This window comes from Danio rerio, chromosome 15, assembly GCF_049306965.1.
Source record: "Danio rerio strain Tuebingen ecotype United States chromosome 15, GRCz12tu, whole genome shotgun sequence".
NCBI classification, from domain to species: Eukaryota; Metazoa; Chordata; class Actinopteri; order Cypriniformes; family Danionidae; genus Danio; species Danio rerio.
The window spans coordinates 5,307,928-5,334,762 of NC_133190.1; the positions used below are offsets into that span (position 1 = coordinate 5,307,928).

Genomic DNA, 26,835 nt, shown 5'->3' on the forward strand with positions numbered 1-26,835 from the left:
TTTTTTTTTTCTTCTGTTGTCTACAGAACAAACTACTGTTATTTACTAACTTGCCTAATTAACTTAACTTGCCTAGTTAACTTTATTAACCTGGTAATTGAATTTGCCCCTTTAAATCGCACTTTAAGCTGAGTACTAGTATCTTGCAAAACAGCTAGTCAAATATTATGTGTGTCATCATGGCAAAAACAATACAAATTAGTTACTTAAACTATTGTGTTAAAAATGTGTTGAAAAACTATTTCAAATCAGCATTTGAGAAATATTAGAAAAATAATACAAATTTTACAGGAAAGTAATGATTTTGATATGATTTTAAGATGCTTTTTTTGTTGTAAGTCTCTGGATTTAGTTGATTAAAATACAGTAGTTTTTAAAAATACCTTTTTTATTTTTATTCTATTTTAAAATTAATTTATTTTTGTGACGTTGCAGTCATTCCGCAATCATTTCACAATCTTTTAATTAATAATTATTCAATAAAAAACAATAATGAGTATTATTATAATTATTATTATTTGTGTTATTGCTATAAGCATTGTTGTTGTTTTAATAGTAATAATAGTAATAACAATAATTACAAATATAAATGAATAATTATACAATAATAAAATATTTTTTCAGCTACTTATTAAATAATTTAATAAAATATAATCTGTATTTTAATAATAAAAATAATAATATAAATAGCTTTAATACATATTATTGGCCTTATTGTTGTTCTTTTTTTAATATTATTATTATTATTATTATTATTATTATTATTATTATTATTATTATTATTATCAACATCATCATCATTATAACAATAATAATAATAATATTTTTTATAATTATGCATTGTTAAATATTGTTTTTAGCTACTTATTAAATAATGTAATATAATCAGTGTGCTTTAATGATGATAATGATGATGATAATAATAATAATAACAACAATTATTATTGTTGTTGTTGTTATAATACTGCTACTACTAATAATAATTACAACAACACTTAAAATTGTTGTTATTGTTATAATACTGCTACTACTACTACTACTACTACTACTACTACTACTACTACTACTACTACTAATATTAATTTTGAAAACATTTTATATATTTATAATTATACAATTATATTTAATAAAAAACATGAAAATGTGAGTTCTCTCAGTCTCAGTGTGTGTTTGTGTTGTGTTGTCAGTAATGGAGGTGGCGTCTGGTGAATACGGTGATCAGACAGCTCGTCTGGTGAAAGCTGTGCAGGAGCACAAGTGCGAGAAAGACTACAAAACTGAAATGAACGGCAACGGAGTCCACAATCCATTCCTGTGGCATAGACCATCCGATGAGGTGTGTATACAGAAACACCATTTTACAGTGAATTAAACAACAAGCAGACAGTAATGAAGGCTGTTTTTCCTGCAGGACTCTTCATCTTCAGAGGGATGCCACAGCTTCTCTGCCAGCTGTTTGACGCAGTTCTGCATCCTCTTCAAGAGAACTTTCCTCAGCATCATGAGAGATTCGGTAAACAACACTGACACCTGCTGGACGACTTCAGGCTTTGTAGGCCAGATTCATGTGAAAATGTTAATGTTTTGAAAATAAAGTCGGCCTTTTATTCCTGCGATGAACAACTACACAATTATCTGAAAATACTTAAAAAGCACTTTGAAAATGTCAATAATAAATCATTATTTGTGGTATTTTTAAGTGTTCAGGATATCAATATTGTGATGTAGTAAATATATTAGTATACGTCCACTTATAATATAATGTACAGAATAAGAACTTCAATGGCTTTTTTCATAATAATAATAATAATAATAATAATAATAATAATAATAATCAAAATTAATGCTGTCATAATGTTAATTTGAAATTGATTCATGTGAAACTGTATTTACATTAAAGATATTTAACAGTCTAAAAACAAGCCAAATTGTGATGTTATTATGAACATAATATAATATAATGCAATATAATATAATATAATATAATATAGTATAATATAATATAATATTATATAATATAAAATAATATAATATAATATAATATAATATAATATAACATAATATGATATAATATAATATAATATAATATAATATAACATAATATAATATAATATAATATAATATAATATAATATAATATAATATAATATGATATAATATAATATAATATAATATAAAATCGTCGCAATCGTGTCGGTTTTCTCAGGTTTCCCCCACAGTCTAAAGACATGTGGTACAGGTGAATTGAGTAGGCTAAATTGTCCAAAGTGTATGTATGTGAATGGGAGTGTATGGATGTTTCCCAGTGATGGGTTGCAGCTGGAAGGCATTCGCTGTGTAAAACATATGCTGGATAAGTTGGCGGTTCATTCCACTGTGTTGACCCCAGAATAATAAAGAGACTATGAATGAATGAGTCCACTAATTTTACAACAGTGGTTTGATTTGTAGCCGATCGAGAAAAAAAGGGAATTAAGGAAACTAATAATGATCACCTTTAAATTAATGATAATAAAAAAAATTAACTGCTATTATTCCAGCCAAACTGAAAGAAAGAAGACTTTCTATTTCAGAAAAAAATTATACTATACATAAATACATTATGATCTTCTGTGTTTAGGTGTTGACACACTTGCGGATCATGTCTCATCTTGGCATCGGGATTCTGATTGGGCTTTTGTATCTGGGCATCGGCAACGAGGCCAAGAAAGTCCTCAGCAACTCCGGCTTCCTGTTCTTTTCCATGCTGTTCCTCATGTTTGCAGCTTTGATGCCCACCGTTCTCACCTGTGAGTCTGGTGAAAAAACAAACAAACATCATATTCTTTCTAGAGACAAGCATCTGACGAATACTTTCTATCTAAATGTTCTTTCTGTTTTTGCAGTTCCACTTGAGATGGGTGTGTTTTTGAGAGAGCATCTAAATTACTGGTACAGTCTGAAGGCTTACTACTTGGCCAAAACAATGGCGGACGTCCCGTTTCAGGTAAGAGAACAAATAAAACATGGGGTTTTCTCCTTAAAAAAGTAGATAGGTTGGTTCTGCTGCTAAGAAGGATTATTCACAAATCTAATCCTTTATTATAAGAACACAGTAAAATGAATGTGAAGCATAGTTTTGAAACAATTTCAATTAAAATAAAGGTATTTTCATGCGTGTTTCACTTACGATTTTAACATGTTCATTTTAAATGTGTAAAATCGATTTTTCGAGGCTGATCTTTTTTTTTAAATTTTTGGCAATTTTGACTTGTAATGAAGTAATTTGTACAGTAAGGTATCTGTACTTTTACTCAAGTATGGTTTTCGGGTTCTCTTTACACCACTGGTTGGAACTAAACTGTGCAGGGCTGCGGTCTTCTAGGAATTGAGTTTGACATCCCTGATCTAGATCTTGTCTACAAGCCAATGTTAGGGTTAAATATTTGATTATTAGAAATCTGATTAGCTATTTGTGTTGACAAAAGAAATCTTTTTTTTTTTTTTTTGCCTGACAGATTGTGTTTCCAGTGGCGTACTGCAGTATAGTGTACTGGATGACATCACAGCCTTCAGACGCGGTTCGCTTCATTCTTTTCCTGGCTTTAGGGACGCTCACGTCACTGGTTGCACAGTCACTTGGGCTACTTATCGGAGCAGCATCCACATCTTTACAGGTTATTTTACAGTGTGCACTTGTATGATAGATACCACGTGAATCAATAATTAGAGGGATATAATGATATTGATGCGGCTTTGCGTTTGTTTGACAGGTGGCAACTTTTGTGGGTCCTGTTACAGCCATCCCGGTGCTGCTGTTTTCAGGCTTTTTTGTCAGTTTTGACACCATCCCAAAATACCTCCAATGGATATCGTACATTTCTTATGTCAGGTAAGGTGTTCTGAATTGCATATTATGCTTGCTTTACATAGTTTTTCAGTTACAAACAGAATGGTTTTAATGCTAATACAGGCTTGAAAATGCTAACTTTTGTAAAACATGTTTAGAAAGTGCGACCATTGCCATCTCCAACACAGGCTCATTTGAAATACTTTGAGCTTCAGCCTACAGTCTTGGTGAAGCTGCTAAAACATACAGTATGCAGATTTTGGATAGAATGATCACTAGGGGGCAGTATGACAACAGCTTTTGTTCCCTTTTCTCACTAATGATATTTACAGCAATTTTAATCGACAAATAAAGGATTATTTTCATGCAGTTCTTTGCACAATGTCAATTAAATACCACACAATAACTTAATGGTGTTTATGAATAGTAATCAAATACGTTTACGACACCTATCTACCTCTGCTTGGACAAGTTTTCTGTCGTAGTCAGTTTGTTTGGTAGTTTACTTTGTACTTGTAATGCAGAGCACTCGAGTTCAAGTCAGGTTAAGCACGCTTCCACAAAACTTATAAAAGTAATGTAAAATCAAGGTGAATCCATGTAGTCGCAAGGCATTTTTCTCTTATATTTGCTTTAGAAAACACTGTTAGTTGGTTTTAGGGAAACGTTTAGGTTAGTGGTTACTGGGGGATTAATTCATTTTCTTTTCAGCTCAGTCCCTTTATTAATCTGGGGTGAATGAACCGCCAACTGATCCAGCAAATGTTTTACACAGTGGATGCCCTTCCAGCTGCAACCCATCACTGGGAAACATCCATACACAATCATTCAAACACAACCACTACGGACAATTTAGTCTACCCTATTCACCCTTACTACATGTTATTGGACTTGTGGGGGAAACCGGAGCACCCGGAGGAAACCCACGCGAACACATGGAGAACATGCAAACTCTACACAGAAACGCCAACGGACCTTCTTGCTGTGAGGTGAACGTGCTACCCACTGCGCCACCTTGCAGCCCTTCGTGGAGGATCTGTATCTGAAATGTACAACAAAATATACTCTAAGTAACTTATTGAGATTCACAAAAATGTAGACAGCACCCTCTAGTGGATTTGTCATCTCAAACGTGTATGGGCAGGGCATGTTTCGCAAAAATGCAAACTGAGGCATTTATTTCCTATGAGCCTGCTTGGCCATGTCAGTCTTTACATGCTCTATAGGAATATGCAAGTACTAAATTGACAAGCGAAGTAACAGTGCTTGTCTACAGCTGTGGTTCCCACAGTGGGGGTCTGGACCCCTTGGAAAAGGGCAGTACATTGAGGGGAGAGCGGTTACTTGGTGATTTCCAAAAATCTAATTCATTTTATTAAACTATAAGAATTACCATATTTTATCCATAATCTCCAGGACATAAAAATTGTAGTTAATAGTTACATTAAATAAGTCGTGGGCTAAAAAGTTTGAGAACCCCTGGTCTACAGGACTATATGTGTACAGACGGCTAGCGTCTTTTCTGTTTTTAGTAAGTCACAACTACGGGCCTAGCATGCAGAAAACAGTGTGAGAAGGGGTTTAGAGGTCAACATACAAAATATCTGAGCACAGAATCATTGAATCGGAATAGACTGCTAGCATCTCGCTCGTTCAAACTAGCTGTATCGGCCTAGAAAGTAGCAACTTTTTAGAACATTCTAGCAATGAGTCAAGCTTTAAATAAGAAAATTCTCAATTCATTTGATGTTTCTATTTAATTTTGAACGAGATGCTAATGGTCTGATACAGCTACATGATTTATGCTAAGCTAAGCTAAAAAAGTGGATTAAAAAAACAACAAAATTCAGTTGTTAACTTTAGGGGACTTGTAAATTTGAGCCTATCCCCCTAAAAAGTGTTTATTTAAGAGAAAACTTTTAGCTTTAAACATTTATTGCTGTTTAGGAGAACATTCAGGATATTGTAAGGCTCAATCCTGTTCCTGGAGAGCCACCTTCCTGCAGATTTCAGCACCTGAAGCAATTAATTAGGACCTGAACACCACTTGATAATTACAGGCAGGTGTGTTTGATATGGGTAGCAACTGAAATCTGCAGGAAGGTAGATCTGCAGGAACAGGATTGAGCACCCCTGTTGTAGGGTGTCTTGGTCTAAATATGTTGTCCTTTGACTTTTAGGTATGGTTTCGAAGGGGTAATTCTATCCATCTACGGGCTGGACCGTGAGGACCTGCACTGCGACAAAGACGAAACCTGCCACTTTCAGAAGTCTGAAGCCATTCTGAAGGAGCTGGACGTTGAGGACGCAAAGCTCTACATGGACTTCATTGTCCTGGGCATCTTCTTTATTTCGCTCCGTCTGATCGCCTACTTCGTCCTCCGATACAAGATCAGTGCTGAGAGGTAGACACTTGAAGGATGTGATGGAGAAAGAGTACTGCTGAGACTTTCTTGCCCAGGCAGGGCCAGGCTGAGGAAGCCAAAGCAAAGAGGGTTCGTCCCTCCAAAACAACCATCGCCATGTTTTCCCTCACAGGACCAAAACCTGGGCTGAACTTGAAGTCACAGTATATAGCTGCCCAGCTTTTATGCGTGCTTTTTTAAAGAAACAAAGAGCGTAGAACGCAACCAAACATCTGCATGGATAGATTAAGAAACATGGGGGGCACTCCGATGAAACTCATAGACGCTGATGGTGAGACATATTCACTGGAGAAGTTCTGACTTTGGATAAATAAAGGTAATGTGCTAGTCTCTGTAATCCTTTTGGAGAGCTGGAAACTTTTGTCTTTCGCCCTTGTGAAAAAGAAGTGTGCTTATCTGTGTTAAATGTGCTCTTTTTGTATAGTTTTATACTTGCAGCTAATATTATTTTAATAACGATAAAGCCCACACTTTAAGGTGTACATGACTGCATCTCTTGGAACACTCCAGTTTATTTTGGAAATATGATTATTTTACTACTCCTCTAGAGTTAGACAGTTGAGTTTGACTATTTTTGAATCCATCCAGCCGAATTCTAGACACTTTTAGCTTAGCTAAGCATAAATCACAGAATCAGATTAGACCGTTAGCCTCTTGCTTAAAAATGATTTTTTATGGTATGTAGTATGGCAATAAATGTCATGTAAAATGGCATTTAAACTCACGTTATTAGCATTTAACCCTGAATAAAGCACATGAGGTGTACCTGAGGTGATCAATGTCAGTTTGTCCTGTTGTTTAGCTGCAAGAAATAAAAGCTATTTCTAAAATAAAATAAATAAAACTTCAAGTGTTGGTTAGGACAAAAGATCAGCTTTAATGTAAAAAATATTCCTTCTATCGTGTGCCGTTGCTTTTATGTAGAACATGACTGATTGTCAAGCACACTACCGTCAGTGTCCTCAATCTTGCAACCTGCACTTGTGTGTGTTTTGAACCAGCAGTGCAATACCTACTTCAACCACTGGGTGTCAAACTTACATACTGCATCTTAATTTTTAAATAGTTGGACTAGAAACAAGACAAAATCTGTTTCTAAAAGTAAAAAAAGAAAAGTAAAAAAAGGCTTTCAGGGAAGAAAGGATCTCATAAATGTTTAAAATCATATGGGAGAGAGTAAATGATGAGGTAATTTTCATTTTTGGATGAAGTATACCTGTAATATTCCAACACAATCAGGGTATCTTCTGTCTATTCTATATCCATTTTTAAACAAAAAAAGCTCAATTAAGTAAACAGACATTATTCAGTTCATTGTTTGCTCACAAAAAACAAAAAAAAAACAAAAAATGAAAAAATGAGATTTTGGCTTGATTTTTTTTTTGACGTCACAATCTTAGATTTGGTTGACCAATCAGAAGAAAAAGGGTGTTTCAGCACCGCCTACCTGTGTATAAATGAATTTTGAAAATGTTTATTTGTTTTCATACCCTAAACCAAAAAACTAAAATCGAGCCAAAATCTTTTATTTTTAGTGAGCAAAAGAAAAAAACAAAAATGTCTTTTTTCTTAATTTTCCTTTTTTTTTTTTTTTTTGAAAAAGGTGCCCTGATTCAACACATTCTCACGACAGTTGGTAACTTTTTGATTTAGTGGGTAATTTGTTTTAATTTATACAATCTTTTTCATTCATTTTAGTACGATTTGGTTTAGGGGCATGCATCCCTTAAAAAAAATGTTTTTATACAAATTAAGTTGTTTGAATTGACACTAGTTACTTTTCTGACAATACTTGAACTAATTACATTTTCTCGTGCGATTGTGCTGAATTTACAAATGATTATTGGATCATTGAAGAAAAATCATTCATTTTGACCCAAACAATGTTGGAGAAAAATCTCATGCTCTTCCTACATTCTGAAAGTCTCTCCTGGATGGTTTACATGTTCACGTTTACTGCTCTGAATGCCTTTGATTTCGCTGAAGTCTAGATGTGAAGGTCGAGTATGCGTTGATAGAGGATCACACGCATCTCCATGTGGCGTTTATAATCCAAAGGCTTGTTGTCATGCGTTATTAATTAATGGAACATTCTTTGTTGACATCTAGATTTGTTGTTGCTGCTTGTTCAAAGTTCTTATTTAAAGTAAAATGAGCTTGAGATTCTTGAGATTTTTAGGGGGACAACTTAATTGCTAAATTAGTCAAAAACTTTACCTATTTGTGCTGGGATAACATGAATGGATTGTGTGGAATCCAACACAATCTCACGGCAATTCGTTACTTTTTGATTTAGTGGCTAATTCGTATAAATTCGTACGATGTAATTCGTACAATTTAGTACAATTCGCTCATTCCCCAATGACGGTTGGGTTTAGGGGTGGGGTTAGGTGCCCCGCCTCTTTTTTAAAATCATACAATTTCGTTTGACTGATCTCGTACGAATTCGTAAGAATTAGCCACCAAACTAGGAAAACGTAAAATACTTACGTTTTCTCATGAGATCAGGCTGGTGGAATCCTGCACTTTTACAGTGTATGCACACACAATGCTTTTTTCTGGTTGTGGGATAATCGAAAATACTGGTGTAAGTGCAGACGCAATGCAAAATTGAAAATGTGACCAAAAAAATGAAGAAGAATGTTATTTATTTTTGGTGTTCTTTGTATTAAATGTCCATATGGCAAATGTTTAGTAACTTCCGCCATAGATTATTGACTAAACATTGCAGGCACAATGTGAATGCTGAGCATTAACTCAAGTGTTATGACCAATATTATAGTCGTACCAAACCTTTACTGTGGACCTCGACGTTAAATCTGATGCAATCTGTATTTGAACTATATGTCTCGTTGATATATTAAGTGTTTTCTGTTGGTATTTCTACTTAAGACTGTAATTACAGTAATTTGCATATTCTTTGTCTGAATTAGTTGGTTTCTTTCTTGCACTTATTGCGTAAAACAGAATCAAAATGGTTAAAAGGTTGCTATGCAGGCTTTCAGTAACTATTTTAAAAGGTTTTCCACAGAGAAGCTCTTCTAGTTGGAATATTTTGCTGGTACGCAAATCTGATGTAACATCTGTTTCTTGGTAGATTTAATAATAAAGATTAGTTGTTTTGAAACTGCTTGTTTTACTCTGTTTTATGAATCTGAATTGCTAGCTTAAATAATAATAAAGAATTTATTATTTAATTTTTTTAATGCAAGCTAATGTGTATAAACAGTTGAAATCAGAATTATTAAGCCCCGTTTGATTTTTTTTTTTGCCTTTTTTAAATATTTCCCAAATGATGTTTAACAAAGCAAGGAAATTTTCACAGTATGTCTGATAATATTTTTTCTTCTGGAGAAAGTCTTATTTGTTTTATTTTGGCTAGAATGAAAGCAGTTTTTATTTTGTTATAAACTATTTAAGGTCAAAATTATTAGCCCCTTTAATCTATGTTTTTTGTCAATAGTCTACCGAGCAAACCATCGTCATACAATAACTTGCCTAATTACCCTAACCTGCCTAGTTAACCTAATTAACCTAGTTAAGCCTTTAAATGTCACTTTAAGCTGTTTAGAAGTGTCTTGAAAAATATCTACTCAAATATTATTTACTGTCATCATGGCAAAAATAAAATAATAATTAGAAATTAGTTATTAAAACTATTACATTTAGAAAAAAAATCTTCTCCGTTAACAGAAATTGGAGAAAAAAATAAACAGGGAGGCAAATAATTCAGGGGGCTAATAATTCTTACTTTACTTCTTTAACAGTTCATCTAAAATCTTCGATTCTTCTTTTGTGGTGAAAGAAGTTGGTGACCTCCAGCATCTTGTAATAACTGGCGACTGGAAGAGTTAAACAAGAGATGAAAATATAATAAGAGTTAGAGCGATTGAGGAAGTCAGCCATAAAGAGAAGTTCAAATATTATGTGAAAAAATGTGGAAACAACCAAAAACATGCAACAAAAAAGCTAAAGGGAAGTGCATGACATTGGTACATTTTCCCACACTTTTCAGGTGACACTTCAACAAGAGTCTCAATAATTGATATAACATCTTCTCCAGACATTGAAGGTACATTTTTTTCTTGTGGCGAAAATTTCAATGGGAAATGTTTAATGACTGGCTACTTGGGACTGAGGGTTCCACTAAAGCCTATTGGGGAGGAAGGACAATAAACCAAGTGTGGTGAGTTAGAGATTTTCCTTTTATTTAAATGGGAGAATAAGCAACATGAAAAACTGGAACTGAAAGCCTGGGTTTTCTACAGCTAACTGAAACCAAGAAACGAAGACAGAAATCAAAAAGAAGCTTACTTTGTTTCTGCAACAGTCATTTCTGGGAAACTGAAATACAAACTGAGAATTGGAAACCTTTGCTGTGCAAGAATGCCAAGTTGAACAAAAGATTGTTGCACAAGTGTGAGTTTTCAACACATGTTAATAACTATTTTCTAATAACTAATCTACTTTTGTCCTAGCCATTATCAATGAATACCTAATTAAGTCTTTAAATTGCAGTTGAATACCAGTATCCTGCAAAATACCTAGCCATTATCACAGTACATAATATTTTACTAGTTATTTTGCAGGATACTGGTATTCAACTGCAATTTAAAGACTTAATTAGGTATTAATTTTAACTAGGTAAACAGTTGTTTATGATGTGGTCACATGTTGATTGGTCAGTTTGAATGTCTCAGCATTTGGGCTTTAGTCACATGGTCAAGAAAGATACAAAATAGGAGGTAAACTCGGGCTCTGTCTTTTCCTGCCCTCGTCTTTTCCTGGCCTGTCTCTGGAGTCTATCTTCTCTGACTCTACTGCAATCAGGTTAACTTCTGGGCCAGCTCTCTTTGTCTCTTTCTCCCTCCCCCTGTGTCTCTCCTTTTACCTTTGGTAACTTTAATTTTACATTTAATCTGGGTACAATTTATATCATGTTTTATCATTTTATATTTTAACATTTCATACAGTTATTTTGTAATTAATTCAGTTGTAACCATAGAGAATTATTGTCATTAAATAATTTAATTTCAAGTATTTGTGAATTGCTTTTGATTTAACATCAACATTGAATTGTTCCATATTGTAATACTATACAATCACATAATATCAGCGCTCTCCCACATTTATAGCTATTAATACTGCCCTTATTTCCGTTTTTGGTAAGAGATTGCAGAAGAATGGTTGGTCCCACTTTATATTAAGTGTCCTTAACTACTATGTACTTACATCAAAAAATAAATAAAATGTACTTACTGTGTCTATAATGTATTTGAGAACACTTGTGGTGCTCTTGAGTTGGGATAGAGGTTGGGTTATGGACAGATTTGGTGGTATGGGTAGGTTTAAGGGTGGGTTAAGGTGTTAGGGATGGTCAACAGTGTATTTACAAATGTAATCACAAAAGTTAATTACAGATGTAATTACATACAGGTATTAATTCAAGCATAAGTACACAGTAAATACATGTATTTACACAATAAGTACATTGTAACAAACTATTAATTCCTGTGTAAGTACATATTAGTTAAGGCCACTTAAAATAAAGTGGTACCGAATGGTTTGACTAGAAATGTACAGTTTTTTACCATCATGCTGATAACTTTTTAGTCACTTGGCAGAACTACAGTTCGAACCGCTGTTTTTTAAAACCCAGTGTATATATACAGTATAGTGGCTTATAATAATAATCAGTAAAATAATACTTTCATTAGATAAAGCTTACTTTGTGAAATTAAAATAAGAGGATCAGTAAAACAAGATGGAATACTGCAACCCAGGCTCAATGTGGAAACGTAGTCCCGCGGACGTTTCTGGAGACCGGGTACGTACGGCTGCAGTTTTTGTTTTTGCGAATCCGCGAGAGGCCGCTGTTGTGCGCTTTTTCGCACCTCAGACGCCTCTTGCGAGTGCGGTTCGCGCCCACGCTGTTATTGCGTGAACCCACCAGAGGCCGTTGTCCGACTGACCGGATGATTGACTGCGCGACCGGCCAATTGGCCGACCCGCTCTCCTCCTTCCCTGAACTCAACCAATTTTACCGATCGACCCGCCCGCCCGCCCGCTCGCTTCCCTAAACCCGAGCAACAGTTTACAAAAGCCGTCCAAAAAAATAAAAGCGCCTATTTTTTTTTTTTCTACTGTGTTTTCGGATTTCTCCACGTTCTCACCCTGTCACGAAACTCGTTCACTTAATTTTTGGGATTCTGTTTTTGTCTTACCTGATTGCTGGAACCACTCTTCCCCGGACTCGATACCGGTCGCCGTGGTCAACTCCTCTCTGCATCTCGAGCCTGCCGACGTACACGGTGAGCTGAGTGGACAAACGGGTTTTAGCGGGGAAGCCCTCCACAAGGAGGTAAGGCGAGCGCGAAAGCAAACAGCATCACATCGCCCCGCAGCATTCGCTTGAAAAAAATAAACGCGGCCGTACGTCCCCCTTGGGACGTATTCCGCTGTCTCCAGAAACGTCCGCAGGGCTACGTTTTCAGAATGAGCTTGAAATACTGCTATGTCCAACAGATCACAACCTGAAACGGCTGTCTATGAGCTTGTGTTCTGTCCTTTAGAATTAAGAAGTGTGCTGTTAGTGCACTTCTTTTAAATAAAAATAAGACAATACCTACTTTTAGTCTACTTTCAATATAGTTCAATTAATCTTTAATTCTATAGCACATTTTAATATGTAGACTGTGTCAAAGCAGCTTTACATAGAACAGGGGTGGCCAACCCTCTTCCTGGAGAGCCACCTTCCTGCAGATTTCAGTTGCAACCCATATTAAACACACCTGCTTGTAATTAGCAAGTGGTGTTCAGGTCCTAATTAATTGGTTCAGGTGTGTTTTATATGGGTAGCAACTGAAATCTGCAGGAAGGTGGCTCTCCAGGAACAGGGTTGGCCACCCCTGACATAGAAGATCATAGAAAATTGATACAGTGTCAGTCCAGTTTTCAGAGTTTGAGTTCAGTTCAGTTAAGCTTAGTTCAGTGTGGTTTAATATTTACTGCTGAGTGTCCAAACACTGAAGAGCAAATCAATCAATGCGCAGCTCTACAGATCCCAAAAAAACTTCTCCAGTTGGCGAAAGTGAAGGATAAAAAACCTCGAGGGAAATCAGGCTCAGTTGGGCACGACCATTTCCCTTTGGCCAACTGTCTTGTGCAGAGCTGCAGTCTAGGCGCTGGGGAACGCTGGAAGTCAGCAATACTCGTCTGTCCCTGGAGCGTCACAAGAATCAGTCTCATGCTCTCCATTCCTCCACCACAGCAGCTGCTCAGAATACGGCCTGGTCCAGGATTATGGAAACCTTGGGATCATCTTGTCGCAGGTCGCGGATCGAACCAGTGGCGCTGCATAGTCTGTGGGCCTCGAGATGAGCATTCCCAGGTGAAAATAGAGAATAAAGAGAATAATTAGCATAGCTGCTGTTCATAGTGTATATAAATGAGATGCAAAAACCTGCGTGGAGCACATTCACGCATCATACCGTTAAATTATACACTGAGAGACTTTACTAAAAAGATCTTTAATCTAGTCTTTTTGTAATGTACTTCTATGAAATGTACTAAAAATTCTAAAATGTCTATATGTGTTCATTGTCATTTGTTTAAAGTTATAATTATTACATATTATACTTGACTTGTAGTTTTAATATTTGTTGAACATTACATACTAAACTAAATGACATTTAGGAGCTGTCTAAGCTGAAAATAACTTGCAGTTACATATCTTCAAATAGGTCAATTATATATTTTATATAAATAAAAAATAGCGTAAATACCCTAATTTAACAAAGTAAGCTGAAAATATGTTAAGTATACCCTACAGCCAAATTAATTGACAGTATACTTCAAATAGGTTAATCATTACCTTAACTTATACACGTTAAATGCTCTATATTTAAATACTAACAGTGCACTTACACTTTATGTTGGGTCACATTAGGTACTTACATCAATAATAAATAAATACAATGTGCATATTGTGTTTATATTGTATTCCACTTATTATGTTAAGCTGGTATATTGGTTTGATGGTATGGGTGGGTTTAAGGATGGGTTAAGGTGTAAGGGATGGGTCAATAGTGTAATTATAAATATAATTACAGAAATTAATTTCAGATGTAATTTCATGCACATGTAAAATTATGAATGTATGTGCATAATAAGTGCATTGTTACCCAAATGATTACGCACAGTACTTGTACTGTACTCACCGCTGTGATTGCATCATTTGGGTTTTACTCTCTGTTCACATTTCCGCTATTCGGGATTTCCACTGAACTTTGCCCAGTGTTGTTTCCGCTTACATAAAGCAGCCAACAATGGTGACTGCCTGGACAACATGATGGAGTCAGACTTCCAAAAGAATGAAAGAAACTTTAAAACAAAAGCCAATAAAATGCCAAATTCCTCCTTTGGTTGCATTTTAAATAAGTGGCAAGAGGAATGAGATTTATGGGTGAATAATAAAACTGCATGAAATTACACCCTGAAAAAAAAAACAGATTTTTAATACCTTTTAGGACCAGATTTGATCAAGTGATTTTTTGCAAGATGTCGTTTTGATCATACAAGACTTAGTTATTGAAATATGAAATTTTTGTTTGTAGATTTCAAGTGGACTTGTAATAACTGCAAAAGTTTTATTTTGTATAATTTTAATGAAATTAACTTAGAGTAATATTCATCAAAAAAAAGTCTAATTTATGTCATTATGTTATTATGTGTATGTTTGTTTGCATTTTTTATTGTATTTATTTTAATGAATTGTTTTTGCCATGAAAATAGCTGTTATTGCTGACATGGCATTCAATAAAAATACAGTATATGATGTGATATGACATGCAGTTGCCACATGCCTATATGACCATTTGAGGTCCAGAACTTTTCCCCAAATAAATTCCTATTTCCTCTGAAACTTGAGTAGGAAATCACTTCCTTCCCCTTTTTGTTGTTGTTGAACTTTTTATTTAGATTTACATCTATTTCCAGCAAAGCCTAAGTTCCACTAAATGTACAAAAAATGGACAAACAAAAAACAAATTGTATGAAAAGATACAAAATCCGGAGCGAAAAAGCTCTGGTACTGTCTCACTAAGGCTGCAAATCTTGATGGTCAATTCTGATTTTGTTACTGTATCAGTTTTTTTTTTTTGATGAATGGCTTACATCATCTATTAAAAGTGACCGATTATCCGTATCCGATTGTCTGTTATTTACACAGCACATGGCAAAGGCACAATGACCAGGAAAAAAAAGCAGGCGATGACTGACAGCTGATAATAAAAGTGCACCCTTTTCTTAATTCCTGTATTTAATCTGTTTGCAGGGTTTAGTATTTTTATTATTCTTTTTGACAAGCTGTTTTACTATAGTTTATAACAGAAAAATTCACATTTGGCCATCTTCTTTTAATCTAGGCCTTTTTAAACCAGTTGGCATCTTAATTTAATGTCCATGACAAGATTTCAGCCGCTAATCAGCGGCCACGGCCTTAATTATGCACACTTAATATAACCCATTATAAAAAAACTGAAGAGTTATAAAAAAAATTCACACTCAGGATTGTCATGAAGGGTAATATTAGCTATATGAACCAAAATCGTTCTATGTACCAGGCGTAAACACCTTTTTTCTGCAGTAAAGTTGGCCATTTTAACAGTGGGCTCAATAGTAATCCGCTCTATTATGGAGCCAGGACTAGCGAATTTCGATGAACTGCAGTTTCAATATTTGCTTCACGAGGGCGAGTGGGAGGTTGCCGCTTGGTTCACTCATTGTAGCACATAGATATATACACTAGATATCGCATAGGGACCCTGAGCATGCGTCAATAGCGCCGCCATATTTGTACAGTGCTCCCAGGACAAGTGTCATTCAACCGCACTATACAAGACAGTGTTACTACGTGAAGATACTGGACTTAAGTGCTGTGTATGGGTGTAGTAATGAGCAAACGAAGAAAACAACGCACAAAACATTTCATAGGTAAGATTTAGTTTGTTTGTTTTTTTTTTTACTTTTTTTGTATGTTTTAAACTTTTGTGGTAAACAGGTAGCGTTATTGATAATAATAGTCTCTTACCGCATTCACCATAAGGCAAAGTAGCACCAACTTGCATGTGTATATCTATGATTGCAGCATCACGCTTCGTCTGTGTTATTGCTTCAAGAGACCTGTAGTGGCGAAACGTAGTGTAATAGACTATAGAACAGAAAAACGATTAATTGTTCACATTTGCTCTAGAATCTGAAGTGAATGTGTGAGAGTGCCTATTAATAATAGTGTGCATTAATGTGCAATATCCACACGTTCACACCGGATTCCAGAGGTTTAGTTAATAGTTGAATAGTTAATATAATGGAGTTAATAGTACTTCTGTTCTATAGTACAGTTACTTGTGTAATAATCCAATAATGCATCTTTTACCACGTTTAAACAACATTCGTGTATTTTTACCCCATTGCAGTCTCACAAGGCAGTTCATAACTATGTAAAATGTTGTTTATAATTATTTTTGGATGTTTTATAAGCATTTAGTGACCCCCTAAGTGACGATTATGTTAAAGAAAGTGTAAAAAAATCAATTGCATTTGTGCAAATTAGTCACTTTTTCAGAATTATGTTAAATAATGACATTTTCTTGTGATATCTGGGACGTGTTTTGACAAATAGATGTATTATAATCAATGGTGTAAAGTAAATAATTACAAATACTCAAATTGCTATAATTGAGTAGTTTTTCTCAGGAATTGTAATTTACTAAGTAGTTTTAAAAATGTGTACTTTTACTTTTACCGCTATGACGTCTATCAGACGTTGGATTTTGGTTGCCATACCTGACAAATAAATGTCAGTACTTGCCGTTAATATGAAATAATTAACTATAATTTATATTATATTATAAGATATTTGACGTCATTATTGAACATTAAAGTAACGTTGTCCTTATAGGCGCTGGCTAGACATTGAATTTTCGTCACCTGACATCACAACCTAAATCTAACCTAATATTAACATCTTATGATGTTGTGTGCCTGCTGGGCAATAATTAAATGCTCTACAGAATGTTACGTTTACACACACATGCACAAATTTAATGCAAATCATCAGCTTTTCACAGCGTAATACTCACTAGTCACTACTCTTGAGTACTTTTAAAAGTGCTACTTTTTACTCACACTTTGAGTCATATTTACAACAGATAATTTTACTCTACACTCTTAAAAGAAATGTTTCTATATAGAACCAAAAATGGTTCTATCAAGCGCTTTATATATGGAACCCCAAAAAAGTTCTAAATAGAACCATTTTAATGGTTCATTAAATAGAACCCCAAATGGTTGTTCGAATTCAAGCTAGATGGTTCTATTTAGAACCATTTAAGGGTTCTTTATTTAGGTAGCAGTGCAGCACTCGTGCCCGGACCGAGTCTGTGTATGCGCAGCAGGCCAGAGTCATGGTGGCAGGCAAGATTGACCATCAGGCCACCGGGAAAGGTCCCGGTTCTCCCTATGGCCAGTCTGTCCCTGGATATTATTAAAACCTTTTAAAGCCAAACATATTTTAATAATCCATAGATGAAAGATCTGGTGTTATTTATAAAGGACACAAAAAATGCAGACTAAATGTATTTGAAATGTTAAACCTTTAAGTATGTATATATATATATATATGATAATTAGTTTTAAATAAATTTTTAAATCATAAAAACATGGTACTGCACAGTCTAAAGAAATAAACTGGTTATTTTATTTATTTCACAAAATAATTTGTTAAAAATGTTAAATATTAAGTATATATAAAATATAAGTTATGTGCTAATGTGCAAACCTGAATGAAAAAAATCCCACCATACTGTACACTGATAACGTTTTTGACCACAGCATTCATTTTATTAGGTTTTGACTCAAAAAGCTTTGTATATCTGTGTTATAGCTTATAATTATTTTATAATCTTTACTAGATAATTATGTTATGAATCAAAAACTATAGAACCATTTTAATCAAAAAGGTTCTTTGCACTCAAAGGGTTCTAAATGGAACTATTTTTTGGGTAAAAGGTTCTACTGGCCAAGTATAGAACCCCAAGGTTCTATATAGAACCTCTAGGAACCTTTTTTTTTAAAGTGTACTTGCACTACTTAAGCAAGAAATGGTATTTTACTTGAGTATGATTTTTCAGGACTCTATCTACCACTGATTATATTCAATATCTTTAAGCAGAATGGTGAAATGAATACTATTTGAGGGTAAATGGAATTATGTGAACTGCAGAAAAGATGATGAAAGTGAAAGGTATAGAAATGTTTGGGGAAAAAATGCCGTGCGATTACACCTGAAAACAGAACTCAACTGCTTATTTCCTCTTTTTTTAAATACTTTGGGTATATTGTGTGCAATAAAGGGTTTTCATGTTTCCTGCTTTAGGAATGTATAAAATGCAGCATGGGGTTTCAGAAAGACACTCTCCAGGCTGTGTTGAAGAAGCACTGAAAGAAGGTAAAAACACTTCAGGCTTTTTTATTTGAGCACATTTGGCAGAATTTAATACTTTTCCTGTAATATGATGGCTAATTTATATATCAATTAAAATGATAGAACATAATTTTAAAAAGTGTTTATTTTTATTGGTTTTATTGGTATTTTTACAAAGCATCCATATAATGTAATGCAAGTGTGAAGTAAGGAGACATGATTTTTGTATTTATTATTAATATATTTGTTTGTACCTCAATTTCCATATGGGAAAAAATTTTAAACATTTTCCACAGACTTTATTTTACCTCTGTTTGTCCAACACAATCTCACGGCAATTCGTACTTTTTTGATCTGTTGGCTAATTTGTATAAATTCGTACAATCTAATTTGTACAATTTAGTACGATTTGCTCATCACCCAATGACTGTGTTTGGGTTTAGAGGCAGGGTTGGGTGCCACGCCTCCTTTTTAAAATCGTACTTTTCGTACGACTCAACTTGTATGAATTCATACGAATTAGCCACTAAAGTGACAAAACATTAAATACTACGTTTCCTCGTGAGATCAGGCTGGTTTGTCTGCATAAAATGTTCCCAGCTTGTTCCAACTTCTGTTTTAAGTGCAAAACTTGTAAGGCAGGGGTGTCCAAACTCGGTCCTGGAGGGCCGGTATCCTGCTCAGTTTAGCTCCAACTTGCCTCAACACACCTACTAGGAAGTTTCTAGTATATTTAGTCAGAGCCTGATTAGCTCATTCAGTTGGGTTTGATTAATGTTGGAGCTGAAGTGTGCAGGACACCGGCCCTCCAGGACAGTGTTTGGACACCCCAGTTGTAAGGGGACACTTTTTCATGGTCCTGTGTTCACATCCAACCATTTTGCAGATAATAGGAAAACAGCAGATAATAGGAAAACGATTTATTTTCTCCCCCTCACTTATTTTGCTGAATGACATTCCTGAAGACACTTTTGACTCTAAAAAAATGGATATTACTAAAATGGTCTACTTCTAAAAATCCAACTGTTGACCTCAACCACAAACAGTACAAATTTAGGAGACTTTGGGAACCTCTCCAATTCTTTCTACACAATTCGTGAAAGGTTTATTTCTAAGAGAGCTCTGGCTTCTTTTGTTTTGATTTAGATTTTTTTTGTTTTGTTTTTGTTAAACAAATACATTTGTAAATTTTATTTAATTGGCAGAGCTTAGGGGTTGTTTGTTTGTCTGATTCTCTTTGTTGTTTGTTCTATTTGAAAATCGTTAAAAAAATTTATGTATTTATTTTTTTTATATTTTCCAAATGATGTTTAACAGAGCAAGGATATTTTCACAGTATGTCGGATAATATTTTTTCTTCTGGAGAAAGTCTTATTTGTTTTATTTCGGCTAGAATAAAAGCAGTTTTTAATTTTTTAAAAACCATTTTAAGGTCAAAATTATTAGCCCCTTTAAGCTAATTTTTTTTTTGGATAGTCTACAGAACAAACCATCATTATACTATAACTTGTCTAATTACACTAACCGGCCTAGTTACCGTAATTAACCTAGTTAAGCTTTTAAATGTCACTTTAATCTGTATAGAAGTGTCTTGAAAAATATCTAATCAAATATAATGTGTTAAAAAAATTGTATCTTGTCCTAACATCTGATGTTTGGCACAGTATTTAGGATAACACAAATCATGCAGGTAGTGATGTTATATTGTTGTGTTGATTTCTACAGCTAGACTTAAAGTGCAGTGATCTTGAGTTTTTATTAATTCATTTTTATTCATTTTATTTTACTTCATTTTTCCTATTTCAGATTAGAATCTCTAAATTGAATTTCAGACAAACAATGAACCAGGAAAAGCATTCAGAATATTACTACCAAGGCGATGAGAGGTAGTATTCAAATGCTATTTATGTTTGATAGCTACAATACCTATTACTGTTTCTTTCTTCTTAAAACGTATCTGTTTGTTTTAGATTTCTACCGCTGCAGAGCAACCATCATCAAGATCTAAATAACATTTCTATTTGTTTCTCTCTTTTAAATGTAAAGCTCATTTTCTGGCTCAAAAGCTCAGGAAGGACCCCAGAATCATTTCCTTGAGTCTGTTCGGCCTTTGATTGAGTTGATCGACTCTCTGAGGTTCATTGGCCTTGATGAGGACATTGGTCTGCCGTCCATTGCAGTTGTGGGAGATCAGAGTTCTGGGAAGAGCTCTGTTTTGGAGGCTCTCTCTGGGGTGGCTCTGCCTCGAGGAAGTGGTAAGAACATGAAAACCTTGCTTCTGTTTCAGCGCCTTGTGACACAAATGAGAGCAGTGGTCAAGCAATATATATATTGCTAATGCCGATATATCGGCTGATATTTGTAATTTTTCTGTTTAGCCGATGTGATTGAGGAGTGACTTTTATTTTGAAAGCGTCAAAGCTGCAGCATATATTGCTAATGCCAATATATCGGCCAATATTTGTCATTTTTCTGTTAGGCCGATGTGATTGAGGTGTGACTTATTTTGAAAGCATCAAAGCTGCAGCAAATATTGCTAATGTCGATATATCGGCTGATATTTGTCATTTTTCTGTTTAGCCGATGTGATCGAGGTGTGACTTTTATTTTGAAAGCGTCAAAGCTGCAGCATATATTGCTAATGTCGATATATATCGACCAATATTTGTCATTTTTCTGTTTGGCCGATGTGATTGAGGAGTGACTTTTATTTTGAAAGTATCAAAGTTGCAGCATATATTGCTAATGTCGATATATCGACCAATATTTGTCATTTTTCTGTTTGGCCGATGTGATTGAGGAGTGACTTTTATTTTGAAAGCGTCAAAGCTGCAGCATATATTGCTAATGTCGATATATCGGCCAATATTTTTCATTTTTCTGTTTGGTCGATGTGATTGAGGTGTGACTTTTATTTTGAAAGCGTCAAAGCTGCAGCATATATTGTAAATGACGATATATTGGCCAATATTTGTCATTTTTCTGTTTGGCCGATGTGATTGATTAGTGACTTTTATTTTGAAAGCATCAAAGCTGCAGCATATATTGCCAATGCAGATATATCAGCCGATATTTGTCTATTTTCTGTTTGGCCGATGTGTTTGAGTTGTGATTTTTATTTTGAAAGTGTCAAAGCTACAGCATATATTGCTAATGTCGACATATTCATTCATAATGATTTAGACAGGATCTACATAGATTTGAAATGCTTCATGTCCCTGTATCTGCGCTCGCACATAGTGAACAGTGGTGAAGACGCAAGACATGAGCACACGATAAATGAAAACACCTTACAGTGTGCTCACACATATGCAACACGCATGTTTCATCCCAGCGCCTAAACGAAATCGAAACCAACTAGACTGTTGAATGAACGGCGCTGAGATTGGAACAGAGCGATGCCGACAGAACAAACACAAACACGAGTACAGGCAGGAGTGTGCTTGGCCTGAGCGCGCTCACGAGAGCACTCATACAGAGACACACAATGACAAAATGAGTCTTGACCCGAGAAAACTCGAGCCGAGCACAACATACCAGGACAAGACAGAGCTAGTGTCTGGACTCTGCCACCAAAACAAGAATGTACAAGACTGGAGTGGCAGAACCCTGACAATATTGGCAGAATTCAAGCATGTTAGTTTTAATGTGTTTACTCTGGTGTTTTTTTGTCCCCCTACCAAGGTATTGTCACTCGCTGCCCTCTTGAGCTGAAACTGCAGAAGATCAAAACTGGTCCATGGTCAGGGACCATTTCCTATGATGGTCACAAAGAAGCCTTCAGTGACCCATTAAAGGTGGACTCTCTTGTTAGAGCAGGTTAGTATGAATAGGACTCGATCGGAATTTGAAATTACTGAAGGAAGGATTCTGAAGTACAAGACATTACTAAGCATTTCACGAGTTCAAAGTCACAGATATTTGACTGAATAGAATATGGTTGTTGGGGTGCTGTTTGGGGAGAGAGATCTGAGCTCGGGAAGACACCCTAACTCATGTTATTCCCCTAATCAGGATAAAGAGAGATAGGGTACGAGGGCAGTGCCTAGTCTGGCTCCAGAACGTTCCCCCCTTAGATTTAAAGGGCCATGAAACCCCCTCGTTTCAGCAGGGTGTTTTCACACCTCTACTTTGGAAAAAGTCAGAAAAGTGGGCGTGTCCAGCTCTGTTTAGGGGGGAGTGTCGGAGGAAAAAAAGTGGGATGGTGTGGGAGTGTCTATTTGGGCACGCGCGAGTTTCAGAGTCAAAATTCACACACACACAGTAGAAAGTGATGGTGTTTAACCTACATGGACATCTGTAGTCGAATTATTTGCCAAATTATTAAATAGTGGACTTTAACTGCAGTTTGGCTCTTTCATTCAGGGAATTCATTCATGTCCCTCCCGACAAACGAGATATTTGATTCGAGGAACTGCTCTAAGCGTGTATTTTTCATGCAATGTTTGATACCGCACGGCGAATGAGAGAAAAAAAACCTCAGCATTTCCCGGAAACTTAGATGCACACGGCAGGTAGCGTCAGAAAGCCGCGTGTGTTATTCCGGTCACAAAATGCGGTGAAAACCCTACACAAGGTTAAAGTTTGGTTGTAGTGCTAACATGTTTACACTTAGTGCAATAGTTTGTTAGATACGAACAAACTGAATAAACAAAGAGCACTGGTCGCTCACTTACCAAATTTGTAGAGACAGGACAATCACCAGCAACTAGAGCCGCGTCTTTATTAAGAGAAGACTACAAGCGAATCCGGATCTCAGCGTTTGCTAATGAGAACAGCTCTCAGGTAAACAATGTTCCTCCTTAGACACGTAAGTTATTGTTGTCGAGCGTCGCGTACACTGTTAATCCACACGTGACTCAGAGCTCTCACAGAGAGAAAATGAAAACGAAACTTAACTGCAGCAAACTATAAAAGCAACACTTCACGCTTGTTTTGCCAACACAACGTGGCGTCTCTGTCGTGTAACCACGGTGATAGTAATGAATATTAATGAAGCTGCACAATAGAGCGCGCTGATTGGTTTGAACCAAGCCTTACTCATGCATTAATGCAACACACTGTAAGACGTAAAAAAACCCACTCTGGCACAGACGTCCAGTCTGCACGCTGAAATACAAAGCTATTATGTCATGGCTGTGACGCAGCTTCAAAAATTCGTTTCAAACCGGAAGTATGAATTTGCTTGAAATAACGCAAAAACAACCAATTTACACTTTTTAGTGAAATATAGGTGTCCTAATAGTGTTTTTAGCAGTGTGGGACACATATACGACTGTCAACAGCTCAAAAAATGTGTTTTGGTGTTTCGTGACCCTTTAAATGGGTATTGGGTTTAATAGTGTGGAGTTGGGGTGGTGGAGGGACGCTGAAGTTGAAGTAAAACACTGAAGTAAAAAAGTTCTCGAAGACGTGTTGGATAGCAAAACAAAACTATAGTCTAGAGGGGTTTTTATGAACCTCTGAACTGTATGGCCCAGTTTCACAAACAGGGCTTAGATTAAGCCAGGGCAAGGCTTTAGTTAAAGTAGGCTATTTAAGACACATTTATAAAAACGGCCTCAGAAACATATATTATTGGTGTGCACCTATAGACAAAAAATTACACTGACGTATTTTAAGACATCTCACCCCAAGTTATTTTGAGTTAAGACAGCTCAAACATGCAATTTACTCTTGACTAGCCTTAAACCTTGTTTGTAAAACCGGGGGTATGAGATTTATGAGGAAGGAAATAAGAGGAAAATAGGAACTACAGCTACTTTAATGTTTATCTCTTTATTCAACAGCACAAGATGATCTTGCTGGAACTACAGTTGGGATCTGTGATGAGCTCATCACTTTGGAGATTTCATCTCCTGATGTGTGTGACCTCACTCTGATCGATCTGCCCGGTATAACTCGTGTGCCTGTGAACGGCCAACCTGATGATATTGGAGATCAGGTGAGTGTATTTAGTGATTCCTCAAAACAATGGCTGTGTAATAAAAAAAAAATGTATTTCGAGTTACTGGCATTTCTGTGTGGAGTTTGCATGTTCTCTTCAAGTTGCCATGGGTTTCCATAGGGTGCTCTGGTTTCCCCCACAAGTACAAATACATGTGCTACAGGTGAATTGGGTAAGCTAAATTGTCCGTAGTGTATGTGTGTGAATGAGTGTGTATGGATGTTTCCCAGTGATGGGTTGATGCTGGAAGGGTATAAGCAGCGTAAAATATATGCTGGATAAGTTGCGGTTCATTCCGCTGTGGGAAAACCAGTTTAATAAAGGGATTAAGCCAAAAAGAAAATTAAAAAAAAAAAAAAAAAAAAAAAAAATATATATATATATATATATATATATATATATATATATATATATATATATATATATATATATATATTATTTTTTTTTTATGTAAATTGATTTTTTTGCAATATTTTAAAATATATGCTGTATATATATTCTTATATTTGTGAAACCGAACATTGTCTATCGATATTATACACATTATCCTGTCCTTTCCTGTATTTGTCTTTTGTGGACGACCAGGCTTTCTGGGGGACTTAATTGAGATTGTGACCTTATTTTAAATTTTTTGATTGTCTACAAAACAAACCATCGTTAAACAATGACTTGCCTAATTAATCTAGTTGTGCCTTTAAATTGCACTCAAAGTGAAATACTGGTATCTTGAAAACTATCTAGTAAACTATTATGTACTGTGATCGTGGCAAAGATAAAATAAATCGGTTATTAGGAATGAGTTATTAAAACTATTATGTTTAGAAATGGGAAAATATACAGAGGGCTAATCATTCAGACTTCTACTCTATATATGGCCTAAATAAAATAAGGTTAATGGCGTTTTCAATGTTTTTTGACTTCAAGAATTCAGTTTCTTACCTGTCTTCTCTTTTTTTTTAGATCAAATCCCTGATCCTGAAATATATTGACAAAAGTGAAACCATCATTTTAGTTGTCGTGCCCTGCAATGTCGACATAGCAACAACTGAAGCACTAAGAATGGCACAACAAGTAGACCCAGAAGGACTCAGAACTCTTGGTTTGCAAACACTTTTCTATTTTTGTATACCATAATTCTTCAATATGCTACTTACCAGGGCTTGCACTTAACTTTTTTGATCACCAGCCACTGTGGCTAGTAGTTTTCCAACATTACTAGCCACTCGCCATTTTCACTAGCCACAATTTTATTGTTGGGAAAATATATTTTATACACATAAAAATGACTTTGACATGCTAAAATTACTCAAATTACTCGTGTCTGAGCTTGCTCAATAATTATAAGTAAATGAATCAGTTTCATATATTACGATTAGTTTTTATTTCACATAATTTTCAGAGCCCACAATGAAGGATTTACCCAATTTATCTCTGACCACACCATACATAAACAGTTTTCTCAGCCACAAATTTAAAATGTGTCAAAACAAGCAAAATATTACTGAATACTATACTTTTTATTTAACAAATTTTACAGTCATATGTCGTGGCAAAAGGTCCCAGATCACCAGTTAACTACACAAAAATGGGGGGTTAATCTCCCATTAAAGCAATGTTATTGCAAAAAATGATAATTAAACCATATTAACGCAGAAGAAAGCAGGTAAAATGCTAATGAAAGGATGGTCACACTCACTTATTAATGTTAGACCCATAAATAATCTGTTCAAAGATTGGTTAAAGGGAAAGCAACTGGCGCTGCTTACAATAAGTCAACTCTGGAAATCTTGAAAGCAGCAAGACTGTGGGTGCATGTTCATCCCGTTTTGTTCAGTCTATTTGAAAGAGAACCGATCGCATTAGTTGTGTTTCTAGACACAGTTGCTACACAAAAGGAAACGGGAGCATGCACGCATCACCTCAGCTGTTAGTGTGAGTGATTCTTCGGTATTCACCTGCTTTGCTTGCATGAAGTTGCAAACGCAATTATTTTTGTCAGTCATGTTGCCTTTCGATTTTAAAATCGCCTGGGCACGCATATTGGACCATCCTTATTGTCGAATCCTGCTTTTAAGAATTATTATCTGGGAAAATTATTTTCAACCAGCCAAAGTGGCTAGTGGGAGTGTCTGTCCTACCCGCCACCGCCG

The 26,835-nt window shown here is 35.4% G+C and overlaps 3 protein-coding genes across 8 annotated transcripts in view; 2 read left to right on the plus strand and 1 right to left on the minus strand.

Annotated features, from left to right (window-relative positions):
• abcg1 (ATP-binding cassette, sub-family G (WHITE), member 1) overlaps window positions 1-7,364 on the plus strand; it is a 45,754-nt gene extending 38,390 nt beyond the window's left edge. Inside the window, 7 exon segments of the mRNA NM_001110454.1 lie at window positions 1,188-1,336; window positions 1,412-1,513; window positions 2,620-2,788; window positions 2,885-2,985; window positions 3,497-3,655; window positions 3,752-3,870; window positions 6,009-7,364. Coding sequence (NP_001103924.1) covers window positions 1,188-1,336; window positions 1,412-1,513; window positions 2,620-2,788; window positions 2,885-2,985; window positions 3,497-3,655; window positions 3,752-3,870; window positions 6,009-6,237 — 1,028 coding nt within the window. The 3' untranslated portion in view covers window positions 6,238-7,364.
• brwd1 (bromodomain and WD repeat domain containing 1) overlaps window positions 1-26,835 on the minus strand; it is a 1,114,832-nt gene that overhangs the window by 266,600 nt on the left and 821,397 nt on the right. The gene's annotated exons all lie outside the window — the stretch shown is intronic.
• The window catches only part of mxf (myxovirus (influenza virus) resistance F), a 250,491-nt gene continuing 233,855 nt past the window's right edge, over window positions 10,200-26,835 (plus strand). Inside the window, exons 1-8 of one of the 6 annotated variants that reach the window (XM_073924337.1) lie at window positions 10,223-10,440; window positions 10,523-10,673; window positions 18,691-18,762; window positions 20,545-20,624; window positions 20,785-20,993; window positions 22,423-22,557; window positions 24,528-24,682; window positions 25,646-25,784. In XM_073924337.1, the coding sequence (XP_073780438.1) occupies window positions 20,578-20,624; window positions 20,785-20,993; window positions 22,423-22,557; window positions 24,528-24,682; window positions 25,646-25,784 (685 nt within the window). In that variant the 5' untranslated portion in view covers window positions 10,223-10,440; window positions 10,523-10,673; window positions 18,691-18,762; window positions 20,545-20,577. Of the gene's footprint in view, window positions 10,441-10,522; window positions 10,674-13,524; window positions 13,645-18,690; window positions 18,763-20,544; window positions 20,625-20,784; window positions 20,994-22,422; window positions 22,558-24,527; window positions 24,683-25,645; window positions 25,785-26,835 lie in introns of all 6 variants that reach the window. The other 5 variants (XM_073924338.1, XR_012391243.1, XM_017351057.4 and 2 more) reach the window with 5 other exon arrangements.